This window comes from Rhinolophus ferrumequinum, chromosome 23 (genome assembly GCF_004115265.2).
Source record: "Rhinolophus ferrumequinum isolate MPI-CBG mRhiFer1 chromosome 23, mRhiFer1_v1.p, whole genome shotgun sequence".
In the NCBI taxonomy this organism is placed as follows: Eukaryota; Metazoa; Chordata; class Mammalia; order Chiroptera; family Rhinolophidae; genus Rhinolophus; species Rhinolophus ferrumequinum.
The window spans coordinates 30,159,357-30,176,971 of record NC_046306.1 but is presented as its reverse complement, the minus strand read 5'-3'; the positions used below and the strand labels follow the sequence as shown (position 1 = coordinate 30,176,971).

The 17,615-nt window shown below is 41.4% G+C and overlaps 2 protein-coding genes across 7 annotated transcripts in view; one reads left to right on the top strand and one right to left on the bottom strand.

Moving 5' to 3' along the window:
• The window catches only part of PLCB4 (phospholipase C beta 4), a 393,005-nt gene that overhangs the window by 102,673 nt on the left and 272,717 nt on the right, over positions 1-17,615 (bottom strand). For all 6 annotated transcript variants that reach the window (XM_033094862.1, XM_033094858.1, XM_033094863.1 and 3 more), the window contains one exon: positions 405-484. In XM_033094862.1, the coding sequence (XP_032950753.1) occupies positions 405-484 (80 nt within the window). The remainder of the gene's footprint in view (positions 1-404; positions 485-17,615) is intronic.
• On the top strand, positions 12,371-12,694 carry LOC117015943 (40S ribosomal protein S26-like). The gene has a single exon (XM_033094865.1). The coding sequence runs from the start codon at positions 12,407-12,409 to the stop codon at positions 12,692-12,694; it is 288 nt and encodes a 95-aa protein (XP_032950756.1). The 5' UTR covers positions 12,371-12,406.

Below are 17,615 nucleotides of genomic sequence, written 5' to 3'. Positions count from 1 at the left end.
ACATTCCCCATTTCTCAGTCTCATGCAACAGAGGCAGGAGCACAACATGGCCCCAGTACAACACCACCCAACTGTGGCCGCAGGTACAAGGAGCTATTTATAGCAGACTCAGTCTGAGGACACAAAAGCCAGTTCCCACAACCCAGAGGGGGCTGAGGTTTCAGCACCTTCCAGCCATCAACCATTCCTTTCATACAGTCTTTGGGCTGTGGGGTTTATCACACACGCCATGCTGGGTGATGTGAAGTGTACAGGTATGTTTTAGTCAACTTCCTTTTGAAGGTCAAGAGCATGGAGGGGAAGGCAAGCAAGACATTGCCTGGCCACATACTAAGCCTCATATTCTAATCTGACCATTTGCTTGAGCGCAGCCAAGAACAAAGGTAGATGCAAACAAAACTCACTGTTTCTTGAGGCATGTCATTGGACTGACATTGTTGGCCCTGAAGTTGTGTATGATTGATCTCAGGCCGTCTACCCATTGCTGAAAGAGAGAAGAAAAAGTGTTCGTGGTGAGTAAATCTGTGGGAGCTAAACACGGTTTTTATTAGATAGCCTGTATCCATTCTGTGTAATAATCACATAAACTTTTATCCCCTTCCTGCCACAGCCATCTTCATTTCACATGCTCATAGTTTATTCTTTTAATAAACAGCTTTCATTCTTTCCATGAGGAATAATGTGGCATCCGCAATATCATTAAACCCTGGTTGTCACAAAGGAATACTGCCACTGATCGACTTATAAGCCTTCTCTTTGCAACCTATTTAAATATAAGCCCCCTTTCAGTCACTGGCAATCTTAATCATTTCTAAGTAACATTATACAATACAAGATGACATACTTAGCTCTTCCTATTTTAGACGATGAATGCTTTAGGGGTTCATCAATTTTATTGTGCGATTCTATTTCAATCTAAGAGGTTGTTACATATCTTACCTGTCTGTGTTTTCCAGCAAAGCCTTAAAAAGTAAAATATGCCCTGATCGCCAGGGTAGCCAGAGGAAACAGCAACGTGCTTACATAATATCTGTATAAGGACTTGGACCTCAGTTTTAGTTCATAACATCACCACATGGATTTATTTACAAGGAAAAGTGAAGGAAGATTGTGCATGGCAGTAAAGGAATTTGGGTCTCTAAAGGGCATTTTACTAGAAAAGGCTGGCCTGGGAGTTAAGGTCAACTCTGTCCTTGGGTCCAATAACTGTGCCAATGAATGCCAAACCGAGTTGCTAAAATAAAAAAATCACACTCTTGGCAAAATGCTTTGTACCAAATTAATCCTGAAAGTTAAAGCAGAACTGGGACCTCCACACAAGCCGGTACCTTACCTTCTTTGGTTGATGGGTCTGACTGCTGACGCTCTGTGCTGGGAAAGGAAACTATTTTGGAAAAGATAGTAAGGAATATAGACGTTCATTCTACCTGCACTCTCCAGTGTGGTAACCACTAGCCACATGTGGCTACTCAAATTGGAAATGAATCAAAATAAAATTCAATGCCTCCATTAGACTAGTCCAATTTCAAGTGTTTAAAAGCCAACACCGGGCTAGTGCCAACCATAGTGGACAGTGCAAATAAAGAACATGTCCATCATCACAGAAGGTTCTATTGGACAGCACTGCAAGTATTACCAGGTTTAACACAGTCAAATGATTTAGTCACTGTAAGGGCCAGAAGCAATAACAGAGTTCTAGAAGTGTGTGTGTGTGTGTGTGTGTGTGTAGTTTTAATTTTAATTGTGGTAAAATACAGCAGGTGCCAAAACATGTATACACATTTTAAGAAAGGAAACAACTGCATTAAAATTGTAATACTCAATAGATACTGATAACAAAAGATGAATCCATGTTACGTTTGACTTCTGCAATTACAAGAGGTGCTCAAAGTGGTGACCATCAGCGTCTAGACATTTCTGATAATGGCAAACTCCTTACTGCTGACCAAAGTGTTGACATCTCTTAAAATGTGTATACCTTTTTTTTGGCACCCCCCACATACATAACATAAAATTTATCATTTTAACCATTTTTAAGTGAAAAATTCAGTGTCATGACATGACATACACATTGTTGTGCAACCATTTCTACCATCCAGCTCCAGCGCTCTTTTCGTCTTGCAAAAATGAAACTCCATACCTCTGTACCCATTAAACTACTCCCCATTTTTTCTCTCCCTACTCCTTGGCAACCACTGTTCTACTTTCTGTCTTTATGAATTTAACTACTCTAGGAACCTCATATAAGTAGAGTCACATAGTATCTGTCTTTTTGTGATTGGCTTATTTCACTTAGCATAATGTCCCCAAGGTTCATCCATGTTGCATGCATCAGAATTTCCTTCTTTTGAAGGCTAAATAATATTCCATTGTTTGTATTACCACATTTGGTTTATCCACTTGTCTGTTGATGGGCACCTGGGTTGCTTCCACCTGTTGGCCATTGCAAATAACGCTGCTGTGAACATGGGTGTACAAATATCTCTTCAATTTTCTGCTTTCAGATCTTTTGGATATATATCCAGAAGTGGACTTGTTGGATCATTTGGCAATTCTATTTTTAACTTTTCGAAGAACTACCATACTGTTTTCCAGGGTGGCTGTAGCATTTTTTTATAATCCCACCAACAGTACACAAGGGTTCCAATTTCTCCACATCCCTGCTAACACTTGTTATTTACTTATGCTTTTGAGAGTAGCTATCCTAATGGACGTGAATCTAACCGAATTTTTGCTTTCCTCTTTGTACTCTAATCATACCTAACAGCTTCCCGAGGGAGGACTTAGCACCTATAAGGAGTAAATTTCCTTTCAAAACAAGAAACAGCCATTTTCTGAGGACAGTAAACAGCACTGAAAGCCTCAGCAAGCATGACAGTGAGATCAGGATTCTGAGGGAGGAGGAAGAAATGAAATAGTAGCATTAAAGAAATGCCTCAATTATTTTCATCATCAGACTTCGCTTCCTCTGTCAGGATAAATATGGGACTGTAACTCCCCGAGGACTATCAAATATCCTGTTACTGGTCTAACAAACCACAGGCCCACACAGTTTCCCAAGAGGAGACAGAAAAAGCAAAAATAATTCATTGGCATTAACTGGGAAGCATTTTCTCAACCTGAAGGCTTGGTACGTGTTCCAAAACACAAAACAAAGTCCATGGTTTCCTAGGACAGAAAAATGGACAATTTCTGAGACTGTTCACTGGCTTTTTCTGATCATTCTAATTCAGTTTAATTCTAGAAATAGATTATAGAAGCGCTGCGTTTTGAGGCGGCTTCAACAACTTCTATCCATCGTTTGAAAATACAGCGCTGGTAGACTCTTGTTTATTGTGATGGAAAGGTCCCTAAGAGTGACCTTTGAGGTCATCACCCCAGTGACAGCATCCAGGCTTAAGTTAGCAGAAAATGCCACTGGAATCGTCATAAGTCCTGATGCACCCTGGGAGGGAGGTTGCTGCTTCATTCTTTGTGATGATGAAAGTGAGGTCAAGGGCTTTGCCCAAGGTCACAGACCTGCTGGCTCCGGGCTGAAAGGCAGTAAGAACACTGTAGTATGCCATTCACATTGGGGACATTTTCACTTAATGGCCGTTCACAGGTTTCCCTCCATGACGTGGAAAAGTCCTATCAGACCTTTCCTTCTCTTCATTATCTTTCAGGTAATGTACACCTAGCATAATAAGGCCAAAAGACTGTAGGAAATATGTTAAGCATTTTGCTCTTGTGCTTTGTTTTCTTTTTAACATAAAATAGATGAAATGCCAGCAGGTGTCAGCAGAGCCTGAGAGTCTAGTTGAAAAGTTGTGCCAGCAGTGAACTAGATGCATATAAACCTCTTTGAATGTTTTCAGATTAACAGAAGCAAAAAATGTGACTGAGATATGTTTTTCTGGGTGGCCGAACATAAGTACATATGTGAATAGTCTACATAAGGTCCCAAGAGGTACATCTTCAAGTCTGAGGCTCCTTGTTTCTAGCAGGATCAGTCTCTGACACAGGTTGAGCACATACACTGGTTGGATGGTGACACACTCCTAATATGATTCCAACCACGCTGGGCACCTTCTCTCATCCTGGGTGGGCATATGTAACCTGGATGCAGGGGACCCAGCCCACAGGAATGCTTCGGCTCTGATGTCCGAACCGGCAGCTTTGGCACTTCCCTAGCAAGTTGTAATTGTTACTCTTGTCTAGTTTTTCACTCTTTTCCAATTTTGTCTAAATTAACTTAAAGCTTATTTCAGCCCTTCTAAGGAGAAGGGAAAAATGGTTCTTCAAGGGACTCTTGAGAGCTTGTGCTGGGTTGTTTGGGGGTAAAGAAGGGAGGAGCAGGAGCTGTCTTTAATTCTCTCCTGGGAACCTTCAACTTCTCTGGGGCTCCTTCATTTCCCCCACGCAGGCAGGGTCCATTTTCCAGGCAAATGGCTGGTCTTCACCCTTACCTGTCTCCTTTGTCCTCAGCACACTAGGACTGTCACAGACAAAATTAATCCCTTTCCCGTTAAAAAGAAATGTATAGAGACACCAATGTAACAAAACTAAACCAAAAAAAATATATGAATTTACACAGAGCCTAGGTTTCACTTTTTTCCTTTAAAAACACTTGTTAGGTTGTTTTAAGGTTACGAAGGCAATATTTGATTCCCTTGGTAGAAAAATGAAAGCAAAAAAGTGAATATCGCCCCAAATCCCTTTAGCATAAAGTCCTAACCTAATGCTGTGGATAAGTTCTGTGACTTTAAGCGAAACAATGCATAACGAAACCAATTTTACCAGAGGCTAATTGATCTGAACAACAGTTAAGTTCCTTTGGCATCTCATCAACAGTGTAACAAAATGACATGGAACAAAATGTCCTGTCATTCAAGGTCTTGCTGTACTGCTATGAAGAGATAGCCACTGACAACATTCTGCTATTTGTCCTTCCAGCCTTTTTCTATGCATATATAGATTTGTCATTTTAAATAACGATTATTATCATTATTACACAATCAGCATCACTTCAGGCAGAGTTATTCTTCCTTCAACTCAAACCTATCTCTAGATTTTGTTCCAGAAGCATTTTTTTTGTTTTGTTTATTCAGTCTTTAGCCAAAGAGGCGTATTGTAAAAGCAAAAAATAACAGACACCCTGTGACTCTCTCCAAGTTTCCTATGTAATGTTTCCCAAGAGAAGACTCAGTGGCATCCTGCCTAATCTTTTGGTGTCTGGCTCTTTGTTGTCAAAGAGGTGACTGGTGGAGGTGGTGGAGGCATCTTAACTAAGTCTGCTCAAAAGTTAACTAGACGCTTGCTCCTTAAGGGACCAGCAGCATTGGAATCACTTGGGAATTAGTAAAATGCAAATTATCGGGCTTCCTCTATTAAATGTCTCTAGGGCTGGGGAACAGAAATCCGTGTTGAAATGAACTTTCTAAGTGATTCTTTTGTAAACTCACTTTTAAGAAACTCTGTCCTAAACCCGCGCCACTCCAAGGGGTGGCTCCTAGATCTTTGGCATCGACCTGCCCTGGGAGCTGGTTAGAAATGCAGAATCTCAGGCCTTACCCCAGACGCACTGGAACAAAATGTGCATTTAATAAAGTCACCAGGTGACACCTGTGTACATTCCGTTTGAGAAGCACAGTCTAGAAGAGGGGTCCCTCCCAACTCGGAGCATCTCCTTCCATTGCCCACCTGGGAAGCTCTGGGTTTGGTTTCCTAAGGGCGGTGAAGGTTTCCTACGGTGCCCTCAGCTGGAATATGTGATCTTCTGGTAAGGGCCCTGGAAAGAGCCCACTGTTCCTGATTTGCTCTTTGTTTTTGCTATATCCCTCCCCACCTGAGCTGAACAAATCTGCATTCAGTGGAATGGAAATTCTGACCTGCACATGTAGGGGGCTGAAGTTCAGTTGTTTGTGTGTGGAAACAAGAGGAGGCAAAATACCACACGTAGGGACTTTTACCTTCCCTATGCCTGAGCTATGAAAATAATCAATGGATGGGGCCATCTGAAATATTTAGAATATGGGAAGTTTGGGGTACTGATAACTCATAAGCCTTACTCCAAGCAGGGTTTTTTTGTTTGTTTTGGTTTCTTTAAGTAAGTGGGGATAAGAAAAAGTCAGGGCATTCGTCGATTGGCTATTCATAAGGTGCCCAACTGCTCTAATAACTAATTAGTTTTCATCTGCTCAAACAACATAAGCCAGGAATTTATATAATTTGAAATGTATATAATTTGAGTACAGCTGTTGATCTCTTTGTACTGTGAGTTCTGGTAAGACTGAAGGACATTCAACAATGGAAATAAGACCTATTTCCATGCACTTGGGGCAAACTATAAAACTTTTCAAGTAAGACTTCCAGTGTCTAATATTGCACTAAGACAAGATTCCTTATAAAGTGTTTAGAATGTAAAACTGCAGCATGTCACAAGTCTCAAGATGAATAATAATCAGTGGAGTAATTACATCTTTATAGTAAACTAGAAACTTAGTTGTAGGAGGGCATTTGAGCTTTCGCACTGCATTTTGAGCATTTGCTACTACTTGCAACAGTGGCTCAGATTTTAAAGACACTGTAGCTAGAACCCAACATGTTTTCTCTTATATATAAGCAAGGTGAATGAAGTCATTTCAGTTCAGTTAGAAGAAGGTATTAGTTGGCATTAAACTGGCGATATTTAAATTTGAAGACAAGACAAGGGGAAGACATTACCAGCTGGTACATTATTAAAAGAAAACTATGTGGGTAGCACTCAGACACTAGATTAGTAGTTCCCAGAACTTGCTGGATATCAGAATCCCCTACGGAGTTTATAAGACATTTCAGAAGCCTGGACTCCACCCCTAGAGAGTCCCATTAACAGTCTGAGCGTGGGTGGGCCATAAATCTACTTTTTAGACACTGCAGATAATTTTAATATGAATCTACAACTGAGGACCTCTCTCTGAACTAGACCACATATACTAAATTTGGTTTATCCTAGTATTTTTCAAACTTGAATGTGCATTTGGATCACTTAGGGATTTTGTTCAAGTGCAGATTCAGATATAGTAGGTCTAGTGTCTACGTTGAAGATTCTGCATTTCTTTTTTTTTTTTTTGACTTTTTCAAAAATTAAGTATAGTTGGCACACCATCTTATATTAGTTATATTAGTTTCAGGTGTACTCATACAATATAATGATTCAACTTTTTTATACCTTATAATGTGATCACCCTATTATGCAGCAATAAAAAAGAATGAAATCTTGCCATTTGTGACAACATGGATGGAGCTACAGGGTATCATGCTAAGTGAGATAAGTAAGGCAGAGAAAGACAAACACCATATGGTTCCACTTATATGTGGACTCTAAAAAAACAAAACAAACAAAACAACAACAAACTCATAGAAACCGAGACCAAAGGGATGGTTACCAGAAAGGGGGGAAACATAGAGGGTAAAAAGGGGAAGAGGAATATAGTCAATAATATTGAGCTAATTTTGCAGGGCTTATACATTATGTCTAGACAAGTCACATATCTTACATACCACTAAGAAGTCCACCCATGAAAAAGCAGCTCTACTTTCCATTACGCCAGCTATTCTCAAATGGTTCCCCAGATCAGCAGCACGAGTATCACGTAGGAGTTTATTAGAAATGCCAATTCTCAGGCCCCATCCAAAACCTACAGAATCAGACACTCTGGGGGTGGGGCCCAGTAATCTGAAATCGAATAGGCCCTCCAGGTGACTCTACCGCAACAATCACGGCATTATGCTAGTATCAGAGCATCTGGTGCTAATCAGAGAAAAAGATAACTGAAGAGGGTAGGAATGTGGCCACTGGAGGGTAGACTTGTCTGGTTTTATTTTTAATCAATTTTATTGAGGTATAATTTATATATAATGAATGGCCTATGGGCTTTTGATTCAAGATTTTCAAATCTTAACTAAGCACCCTTAGGGTGAGTCCTACTAATTGAGACACTTTAAATTTTAAATTTTCATTCCCCTGTTTGGGATTAAAATTCATGCACACAGACATATCACTGTATGTGCTGAAGTATTTTAAAGAAGTATGTATAAAGCAAGCATTGTAAAAAGCAACGCAGGCAGCCATAGGAAAGTTGACTAAAAGGATGTTTCACAGCCACAGGACATCCAGGAGCTGGTGATGTTCCAGGATCTCACTAGGGAGCAGGAGATGGCTTGGTAAGTGCAAAATCAGGACAGTCCTGATCCGGAAGGGTTGGGCTTCTTGGGAGAACACTTATTAGATTATTTGGTACAGTAATTACGACAGAGGTCCATTTCCCAGAACCAGGGTACGTGATCAGAACACTACTTGGGCCACCAAATGTCCAGTGATCAGCTCTGAGCACTGAGGCTAGAGCCAAGACAGCAGCAGGAAGTCTTTATCCCCTTGGCATTTGGCTCAGGTCTGAAGCAGGACCCAGGGATTATCAAACCCCTGAGGCAAAAGGAGGAGAGTGGGGAAGCTGGTGATTTAGGCAGGACTTGACAAAAAACAGTAACATTTTACCCTTCGAATGTGCTCCTCTAGGATGGCAAATCCATTCTAAAATTAAATTGGAATAGATCTTCCAATGTTTGTTTGTATGTCACAGACCAATTTTTACATTAATATGTCAAGAAGAAAAGATAAAACAGCTTTTCTCTTTCATTTCAACTACCTTTCCTGGCTTTATTAAGGTGAAGGAGACGTGCAGGTAGAATGTACTAACTGTCAGCCTCACCAGATCTCAATGTCAGTGTTGGAAACTCCCTCACGGCCGTGGGACGAAGGCCAACAAGCAGACAATGACAGCGCTGACAGTGAGAACAAATCAGGCAAGGGAATCTGAAAGCCACCATAACTGCTATTCCAAGAGAGAAGAGTGCAAGATAACAAGATGGTAAAGAATTCAATAAAGGAGCTAAACTTGCAATCTTAGACAAATTCAGTTGATAAACCCAGGATGAAAGTTTAAATTAATAAGCCGATGATAATGACCAAACTATTGAAACTGGTAACCAACAGTAATGGAGGTTTAAAAAAGAAAGGATAATCAGTAGAGAGACAACAGTAATCGCAAAAGCCCTTGGGAAGTCCATAATAATTCTCATAACATTTTCAAATCCAAAAGAACACTGAGAAAAGAAAACAGAGAGAGCAAGCCTGAGTGTCTTCCAGAAAATACAATTTTTTCATCTGCTGTTCTCTGTTCACAGAGTGAAGTTGAAGAAGGTTAAAGAAGGAATGTATTAAGCGTCATCTGATTCTTAAATCACCTTGCAAATGAGTACTTTGGGCATGAAATAAGCTGTCACATATGAATACGTGGGGCTGTGTTTCAAAGATGGATTTGGATGGGCCTGGATAATATTTATACTTTCCTAGTCAAAATTAGGTTAGTCACACACACAGTCAAAACAAAACAGTCTGTCAGCCTGGCTGGTTATCTTGACAACACTGGGTAGTTAGGTCAAAAAGGATCTCTAAATAGTCACAAGAAAGGAGAGGACATCGTGCTGTTCTTGGTCATCACTCAGAAACTGGAGTATTAAATTACCATTCCAGATGGGTTTCTGTTCATTATAATTTCTAAGAGAAAATGTTTGCGTTGCCTAAGCCTGATTCTGTAGATAACCTGTAACTATGTCCTATTGGACTTACAGAATCTTGTCCCAAAAAACCACATCTCATTCCAGATATCTACTCCACTAAGTACACTGTAGAAGGGAATCAGGATATGGCACCCCAAAATATCCAACTTTGGCATAGGAATTATTTTGAGCTGAAGCCATCTGAATTCCTGAAATCACTTATCTGCCTAAAAGCAGAACTTCCCTAAAGAACTCAATTGTCATAAATCCCCTCCCAGCAGCAATTCTGATCTTCTCTTCTGGAAGATGAAAAGTTGGCAGGACACCCAAACAGAAATTGTCTCAAAACTACTATATCTCCTATGTCTTCCCCTGAGGGCCCATTAATCTTTCCAAAAAATCATCTGCTCTCCTTTAAGTGGCCTTTCGCTCGCCTTCTTTCCCCTGTTAAGATGCAACATAATCTCTCAAATCTCACTGCTCCTTTGGGTAGTCACTTCTTCCTGTGACGCTCCCGTGCATGTAAAATAAAAAAATAATAAATTAAATTAACAAAAAAAATAATATATTTCTATGTCTTTTCTCCTGTTAATTGGCCTGTTTGTCAGTTTATTTTGCAAACTCGGCTGAAGAAATCATATATACACACATACGTACATTCAAATACGTTCACATCTACGTTCACTTGTGCTCACTGACCTTGGGTAAACAATATATGATGTTCTTTAGTGCCCCAGAGTTGACAGAGCAGCTCCACTCCTACAATCCCCAGAAATCATTCAAGAAGAAAATGAGATGTTTGGTTTATTTTATGTAACACTTATTTGGCATCCAGTGGAAAACTTTGAATTAATTGAAGAATTTTAAGATTTAAGAAAATCAAGAGCATCATCCTATCTATACCAGTCAGGAACCAGCAGATTTGTGAGAGTGCAGTTTTGGTCTCAACCGTCAAATTTGCAAAATCTTGGTGGGTAAGGGACAAGTAAACAGCTGGTGAATTAAAAGGTGTTCATGAAGTTGTTTTTTGGCTGAGGTCACAGTCCTCCTGACATGTACCAGCTGACAACACTGGCAAATTAAGTCATGCCAAAATGAACGCTATTTCAACATGCAGACAAATGCTACCTGCTGAGGCTCCGTAATAAGTATAAGCAATCAAGGGGACTCTGGCTAACTGTTGCTCAGGCAGCATCAACCTATAAGTATTTATGAGCTCTGGCACATCATCTCTATATGTAATCCTATAAATGAAATAGGACATAATATAAGAAGTACTAAAAAGAATCTAAATGAGTGGGTTTGTTTCATTGTCTAACTTTCTATCCATTACCTACCTTTCTACCCTCCACTGCCTGTACCATAAAAGGGGTGGGGGAAGAAATGTGGCAGCAGGAAAACAGAGACAATAAAAAGAATATTTATGGGAAAGATGAATACATGAACGCCTAGATTCCATTGTTTTGATATTTCTGGAAAAATACTGAGCTGGGTAATGCTTCTGTGATGTCATTTGCTGATTTTTCCTGTAAAACAGTCATTCTGAAAGATTTTTGTTTGTGCCCCTTCAATAGGCCAAAATAAATAAATAAACAAAAGTTTGTGAAATAGCTGACTAACCCTGCTCCTTGCTTAGATTGATATGAGAATAGTAGTAACCGTAAAGAAACGTGTCTAGCAAGGCTTTCTCATACTTGCTTGACCAGGGAACCCCCTTTAAATGTGAACGTTTTTGAGGAATCCATTTTGCGACCACCAATTTGGGAAGTGCTGTTCTTCCCAAGTCCTACATCTCTCACTGATAAGGATATTAAACATTTACCTTAACAAGTACAATAAAGTCATACAATGTTATAGGTGGGAGCGGCTGTTCCCCAACTTGAAAGCTACAACTTAAGGTGGTGGGAAAATGCAAGATCTGGAGTGGATCCACTGCTGGGTTCAAAACACCAGCTCTGCCACTTACTGGCTGTGTGACCTTGTGCAAATTACTCAACCTCTCTGGGCCTATTCCATCCTCTGTAAAATCAAGATAGTCATACCCGTCCCGTAGAATTGTTGTGAGAATTAAATGAGATAATATATGCCAAGCACTTTGAACAGGGTCTGTTACTCAATATAAACTGAAAAAATTTCATTGCTGCTGCTCTTATTATTATAATTATTAGGGTTCAGTAAGCCTATACAGGGAAGGGCCAGGTAATAAATATTTTAGGCTTTGGGGGCCACATATGGTTTTCTGTTGTAGTTTTTATGTTTTGATTTAACAACCCTTTAAAAACGTAAAAGCCATTCTTAGCTCACTGGCCACATAAAATCAGGCTGAGGGCTGGGTTGGGTCCATGGGCCACATGTTACCAGCCTCAGATTATGTTTAGTAAATATTTTGCTTTAGATCCTAGCGTTCGGAGGCAACAATCTCATTTCAGGTACGGCATCCTGCCCACCTCCTCGTGCATCCCCTTTCACAATTACACCCCAAAGTTTAGAAAACATACAAACATGTGTAGGCCCACATTACGCACACATTATGTTCACAACGGCCATTGTTACTAGTAGTAAAAACTGGAGCTTTGTGGTCAACAGGGAGGCAATTTAAAGCTAGTGCCATTTTTCTCTCCCAGGGGCCAAAAGGTGAGATCCAAACTTCACATTATGCTTCTGGTGGAATTAGAGTAATTCGTTTTGCATTCCCTTGGTAGAGTCATTTGATAACACTTGCAATCAGGGCAAACTGAGCTGCTCTGGGCTGGGCCTAGAGCATAGAATCGCTTCTTAGGCTCTTGGGTCCTTGCTTCCAAGATGACCAAGAAAAGAAGGAACAATGGTCGTGCCAAAAGGGCCGTGGCCATGTCCAGGCGTTCGTTGCATCAGCTGCGCCCGATGCACGCCCCAGGACGAGGCCATTAAGAAGTTTGTCATTCGAAACACAGCAGAGGCCGCAGCCCTTAGGGACGTCTCCGAAGCGAGTGTCTTCGCCGCCTACGTGCTTCCCAAGCTGTATGTGAAACTACATTACTGTGTGAGCTGTGCCATTCACAGCAAGGTAGGCAGGAATCGTTCAAGTGAAGCCCGGCAGGCCCGAACACCCCACTCCGATGTAGACCTGTGAGCGCCGCCCCACGACCTCCACCAAAGCCCATGTAAGGAGCTAAGTCCTTAAGATCCGAAGAAATAGTCTCTGCGGGAAAAAATACAATGGAAATCATATTTAAGAAAAAAAGAATCGCTTCTTAGGAAACCTGTCAGGTTCAAGAAACAGAACAGTGAGAGAGGCCCTGGCCATGCAAACATGTTCTGGGTGAAGATCTCAGCATTCTGAGTACAAGTTTCTGAAGAAGCACGAGCTGGGAACACCACGGAAAGCGACCTCGGAGATCGTGGCATTTACAATTACACTGAGCCCAAGAAAAAATTTTAAAGACCAAAAAATGCACGTGATAAGAATTTTCAAATGATAAAGTACAGTATATTAAACTCTATAAACAGCATGAGTCCAACTGTGTATAAAAGAAAATTGTGTGTGTATGAAAAAGACACATTAAGGTGGCTGTGGGGTTTGTGGGGAGTAAAGGGGGGCTTAACGGTCACAACTGCTTAATGGGCACGGGGTTTCCTTCAGCGGAGATGCAATGTTTTCAAACTAGATAGAGGTGGTGGTTGCACAACATTGTGAGATACTCAATGGCATTGAATTGTTCACTTTAAAGTGGTTAACTGTGTTTATGCGAATTTCACGTGAAAAAAAGACACAGAAAAACGGGGAATGCTCTCGGGGGAAGAGGGTTATATTCTTGTTTTTACTCTTCCGTACTTTCTACTAGAATGCAGTGCACATATGGCTGGCTCTACCATGGCCAGTACTTCTTTTGCATTCAGAATACACCAGTACACAGGACAAAAATGCATGGTCCCTGCAAATGTTGAAAATGACTTCGCCAGGATGCTTGGTGTTGTTGCAGACCAGGGCAGGGCGCTAAGCCTCAGTGCTGGGCTTCTTTCTTACTTTGTTCCTATTACCACTCCAAGGAGACCTCACTGATGCCGGTGACACAACTCGCTGAAAACAACAGCAAAACCTCCTCTGGCTTCAGTGTCGAGGTTCTTGAATATGCATTTTTTTACAAGGAGCTTTACTTTTAAGTAAGTCCAGTTCTAAGGAAAATGACAGGAAGAAATCCACATTTGACTACTTACGAAAGTGGAGGGTTTCAAAAGGAAGCAAAGATAGCTGTTTTCAGAATGTCAAAGGGCTAGAGATACAGAACACGGGAGATAGAGGCCAGGGCTGACCCCAAAGACAAGCAGAGGGCCCCCGACTAGCACGTGATAGCCTTTGCTCTGTATGATCCACAGCACGTCCTGTGACATACACATTTCCAAGACAACGTATTTTAAACGAATTCATTGTCCCTTCGCCCTCATCCCAAAGTAACCAGGCTCTTAATTTCTGATTAACTGTGTCATCATACTCCCAGTTAATCAGACTTAAAATCTGGTCTCTACCTTAATTTCTCCTCTAACCTCACACAGAAACAAACCTTCTTGATTCCACATGCCAGTGTTTCTCAGGTCTTCTTCCTCGAGTGACTGGTTGAAGCCGAGATCAACTAATTTCCTTGTATTCTATCTCAAGACCTCTCTAACTTCCACATGCAGAGGAAGTACCTGGGGATCCTGTTCAAGTGCTGATTCTGATTCAGCAGGTCTAGGTGGGGGCTGAGATCCTGCCATGTCTACCAGGTTTCCAGGTGAGGATGACGCTGCTGATCCAGGCCATACTTTGAGAAGCCATGCTCTCTGCCACATGTTATTACTAGTACATGTTGATCTTCTTAGAATGGAAAGATCGTGGTACATCCCTCTCACAATACAAGTCATGACCTTCTGTTACTTCTCTAGAATCTTCAGGCCAGATTGCACAAGCATCACGACTTGGCACTCAAGGCAGGCCACGGTCTAAAGCCTAACGTGCCAATTTCCCAATAAAAAGTGTTCACTCCAGTCTTCTCAATGGACCCGACACTGAGGGTCCAACATTCCTTTGCTTCTGAATCTCTGCTCATGCCCGAAGTCCCCTTTGCAAAGCCTTCTCTTCTCTGGTGGACTGTGACTGTGCACTATGGATATCACCATAAGGTGACCTGTGGGCCCTCCTTTTTCTGGGTACAATGTCCTGCTCCTTCTATGGAAATACTTTCCTCTCCTCTCCAACCACAGAGCCTCCTACCCTAGTCATTTGATGACTGGCCTTAGAGATGGTGACATGACTCATATTAGGCCAATCTAGGGACTTCTATGTGTGTATACAAGTGTCCTGTCAAAGCCATTCACTGGTACCCTCCTTGACATCCAATACACTCTCTTCTGCAAAACGAATCCTTAAGTCTTATGGGAGAAAATAATGTCAAGGGTCACTTGGTACAGCTCTCTTCTTTTACAAAGGAGGATAAAAAAGCCTACATAGTAGAATGATTCATGCCAGTTTATAATTAATCAGAAAACAATTCTTGGGTGAATAGTTGAAAGAAGAAGGAAAAAAATGGGCATGTTCATTTAAAATGTCCATGAAGAACACACATGAAGTAAATGTTAGCATTCACCTTGGTGTTAAACGCATCACGCTGTATGCTGGCTGATGTTTAGTGCTAAGATTCTAAATGATCCACAGACGTGTTTGTCATTTGGCACACACAGTGTTTAAAAAAATGAATGTATTTGTCAACATTTTAACATCAGGAGATCTCACGGAAGAAATCCAGATGTCCAGTTATCTCACGAAAAAAACACCACCACCACCACCACCACCACCACCACCACCACCACCACCACCACCACCACCACCACCACCACCACCACCACCACCACCACCACCACCACCACCACCACCACCACCACCACCACCACCACCACCACCACCACCACCACCACCACCACCACCACCATGTAGCAACCTTAGGCCCATGTTCTGACAGTTTGAAAACTGGCAGGAACTAAGTGGATGCTGCCCTCCCCTCTCTCCACCGAGTTATGGACATGGATCTGTACACTCCAATTCACTAAAGTCTACACACTTCCCTATTTGTCTTTGCCTGGCACTTTTTCATTATTCACACCATCTCTCTGGCTCCTGTAGGTATCTGAGTTCACAACTTCCGGTCTAAAGGAAATACAACTTTTGGTGACATAAAAAAATAATTTCAGAATTCAGAGAGTGCCACCGTGGATGAGGCACTGAAGTACTGGACTTTGGGACAGATGGTCTTGCAAGAGCAGGAAGGGAGCAAGAGAGATGAAAGGTGGTTGTGGGAGGCCCACTGAGATGGTTCACCACTCCACAGATTGACTGAGGCACACAGCTCTCCCAAGGTAGAGAGGCTGATGGTATCTACATTCAATCCAGCAACGAAACAAACAAACCCCCTTCTCTTTATTTGGCAAGAAAACACCGAGGTGGGCTGGGGCATTTAAAGTTTATGAATACGAAGCCACTCGTCTGCTCTGATTCACAACTCTACCCCTTCAGAAAATGTTTTACTGCCCCTCACTGATTTACTTCCCATGAATTCAGAATGGTTTACAGAAAACCAAAGTAAAACAAGAACATGCCAACTTTCAGACTTGGACACATGAAAAACATCTCACACACACACACACACACACACACACACACACACACACACACACACACACCATGCCAGACTTAAGCCTCAAAAAACAGTGAGGCAATGTGGTGACAGAACTGCAATCAATTCGTATACTGGGGCTTGGGTGATAGATAGGGAATTCAGATTTACAATTTAGCTATTTATCATTCAGCTGGCATTGGCAGAGGAGAGCCTGGGCAGCAGACAGGGAAGTTCACGTAAGTTCTTCAAGGCTTCTGCCAGAGAAGCAGGGTGTAAATGCTCATTAGTGAGCTTTTCTGTCGGGCAGTGCTTCTCAAACTTGAAGGTACTGCCGGGCTAGTTAAACCCAGGTTAATGCTTCAGTAGGGTTTGGGCACGGCCTGAGCATCTGCATCTCTAATTCAGTTACCGGGTACTGCTGGAGCTGGCGGTCTGGGGACCACACTTTGAGAAACACTGGCATATATAATACAATTAAAACTGCATTTCAAGAAATAGCATTTTAAGAGGGGGTGCTTTGAAACAAACTTCTTTCTGGGGTCATGAAAACAAATTCTTTTTAATTGTGCCTTTTGTATTCTAAGCCAGTGGAATAGATAGGTCTAGAGATTGACCTGTATGCTGTAGTCAGTCAATTTGGTAAATCAATTTGGCATCTACACAGTCTGACCAAATAAGTTTTTACCAAATTGATTGACTACAGCATAGACTGTGTAGATGCCTGACCAATGCACTGTAGACCTGAAGCTGAAGTAGAATAATATTGAATATCAGCTATAACTAAATATATAGGTATATTTAGTCACGGGATGTGGAGTACAGCATAGGGAAGATAGTCAATGGTATTGTAACAGCTATATAAGATGTCAGATGGGTAGTAGTTTGGGGGGGTGGGTTGTCATTTATGAGGGGTTTAAATGTCTAACCATTATTAATATATTACATTGCTTTGTACACCTCAAACTAAAAAACTTGTTTGGGCTCCAAATCATGATTTTTGGACTAAATCCATTTTTATGCTAAGCCAACAGGAGTCAAACTTCACCCAGCATCAGAATTACCTGGGTTAATAACCTTCTAGTTAAAAGAGATTACTGGGCTCCACCTCCAGAATTTCTGATTCATTCAAAAGTGCCAGCAGAGAGAATTTGCATTTTTAAGACGCTCCTAGTGAGGTCTCTTGTCTAATCCCTTTGAGTAGCTCCAAACTTGACCTTGGGTAGGGCAGAGAAACTAGCTGAGGGAAGGGAGCACTGCAGGGTGTTAGCAAAGCCAGTAGGAGGGACTTACTAAATAGTGAACTTGATTTTTTTTTTTTCAACGAAAAAAAGAATAAACCCCGTCTCCAAGAACAGTTGCAGGAAGACTTCCACTCACATAATTGAAGTTCAGCAAAGCGCTTTT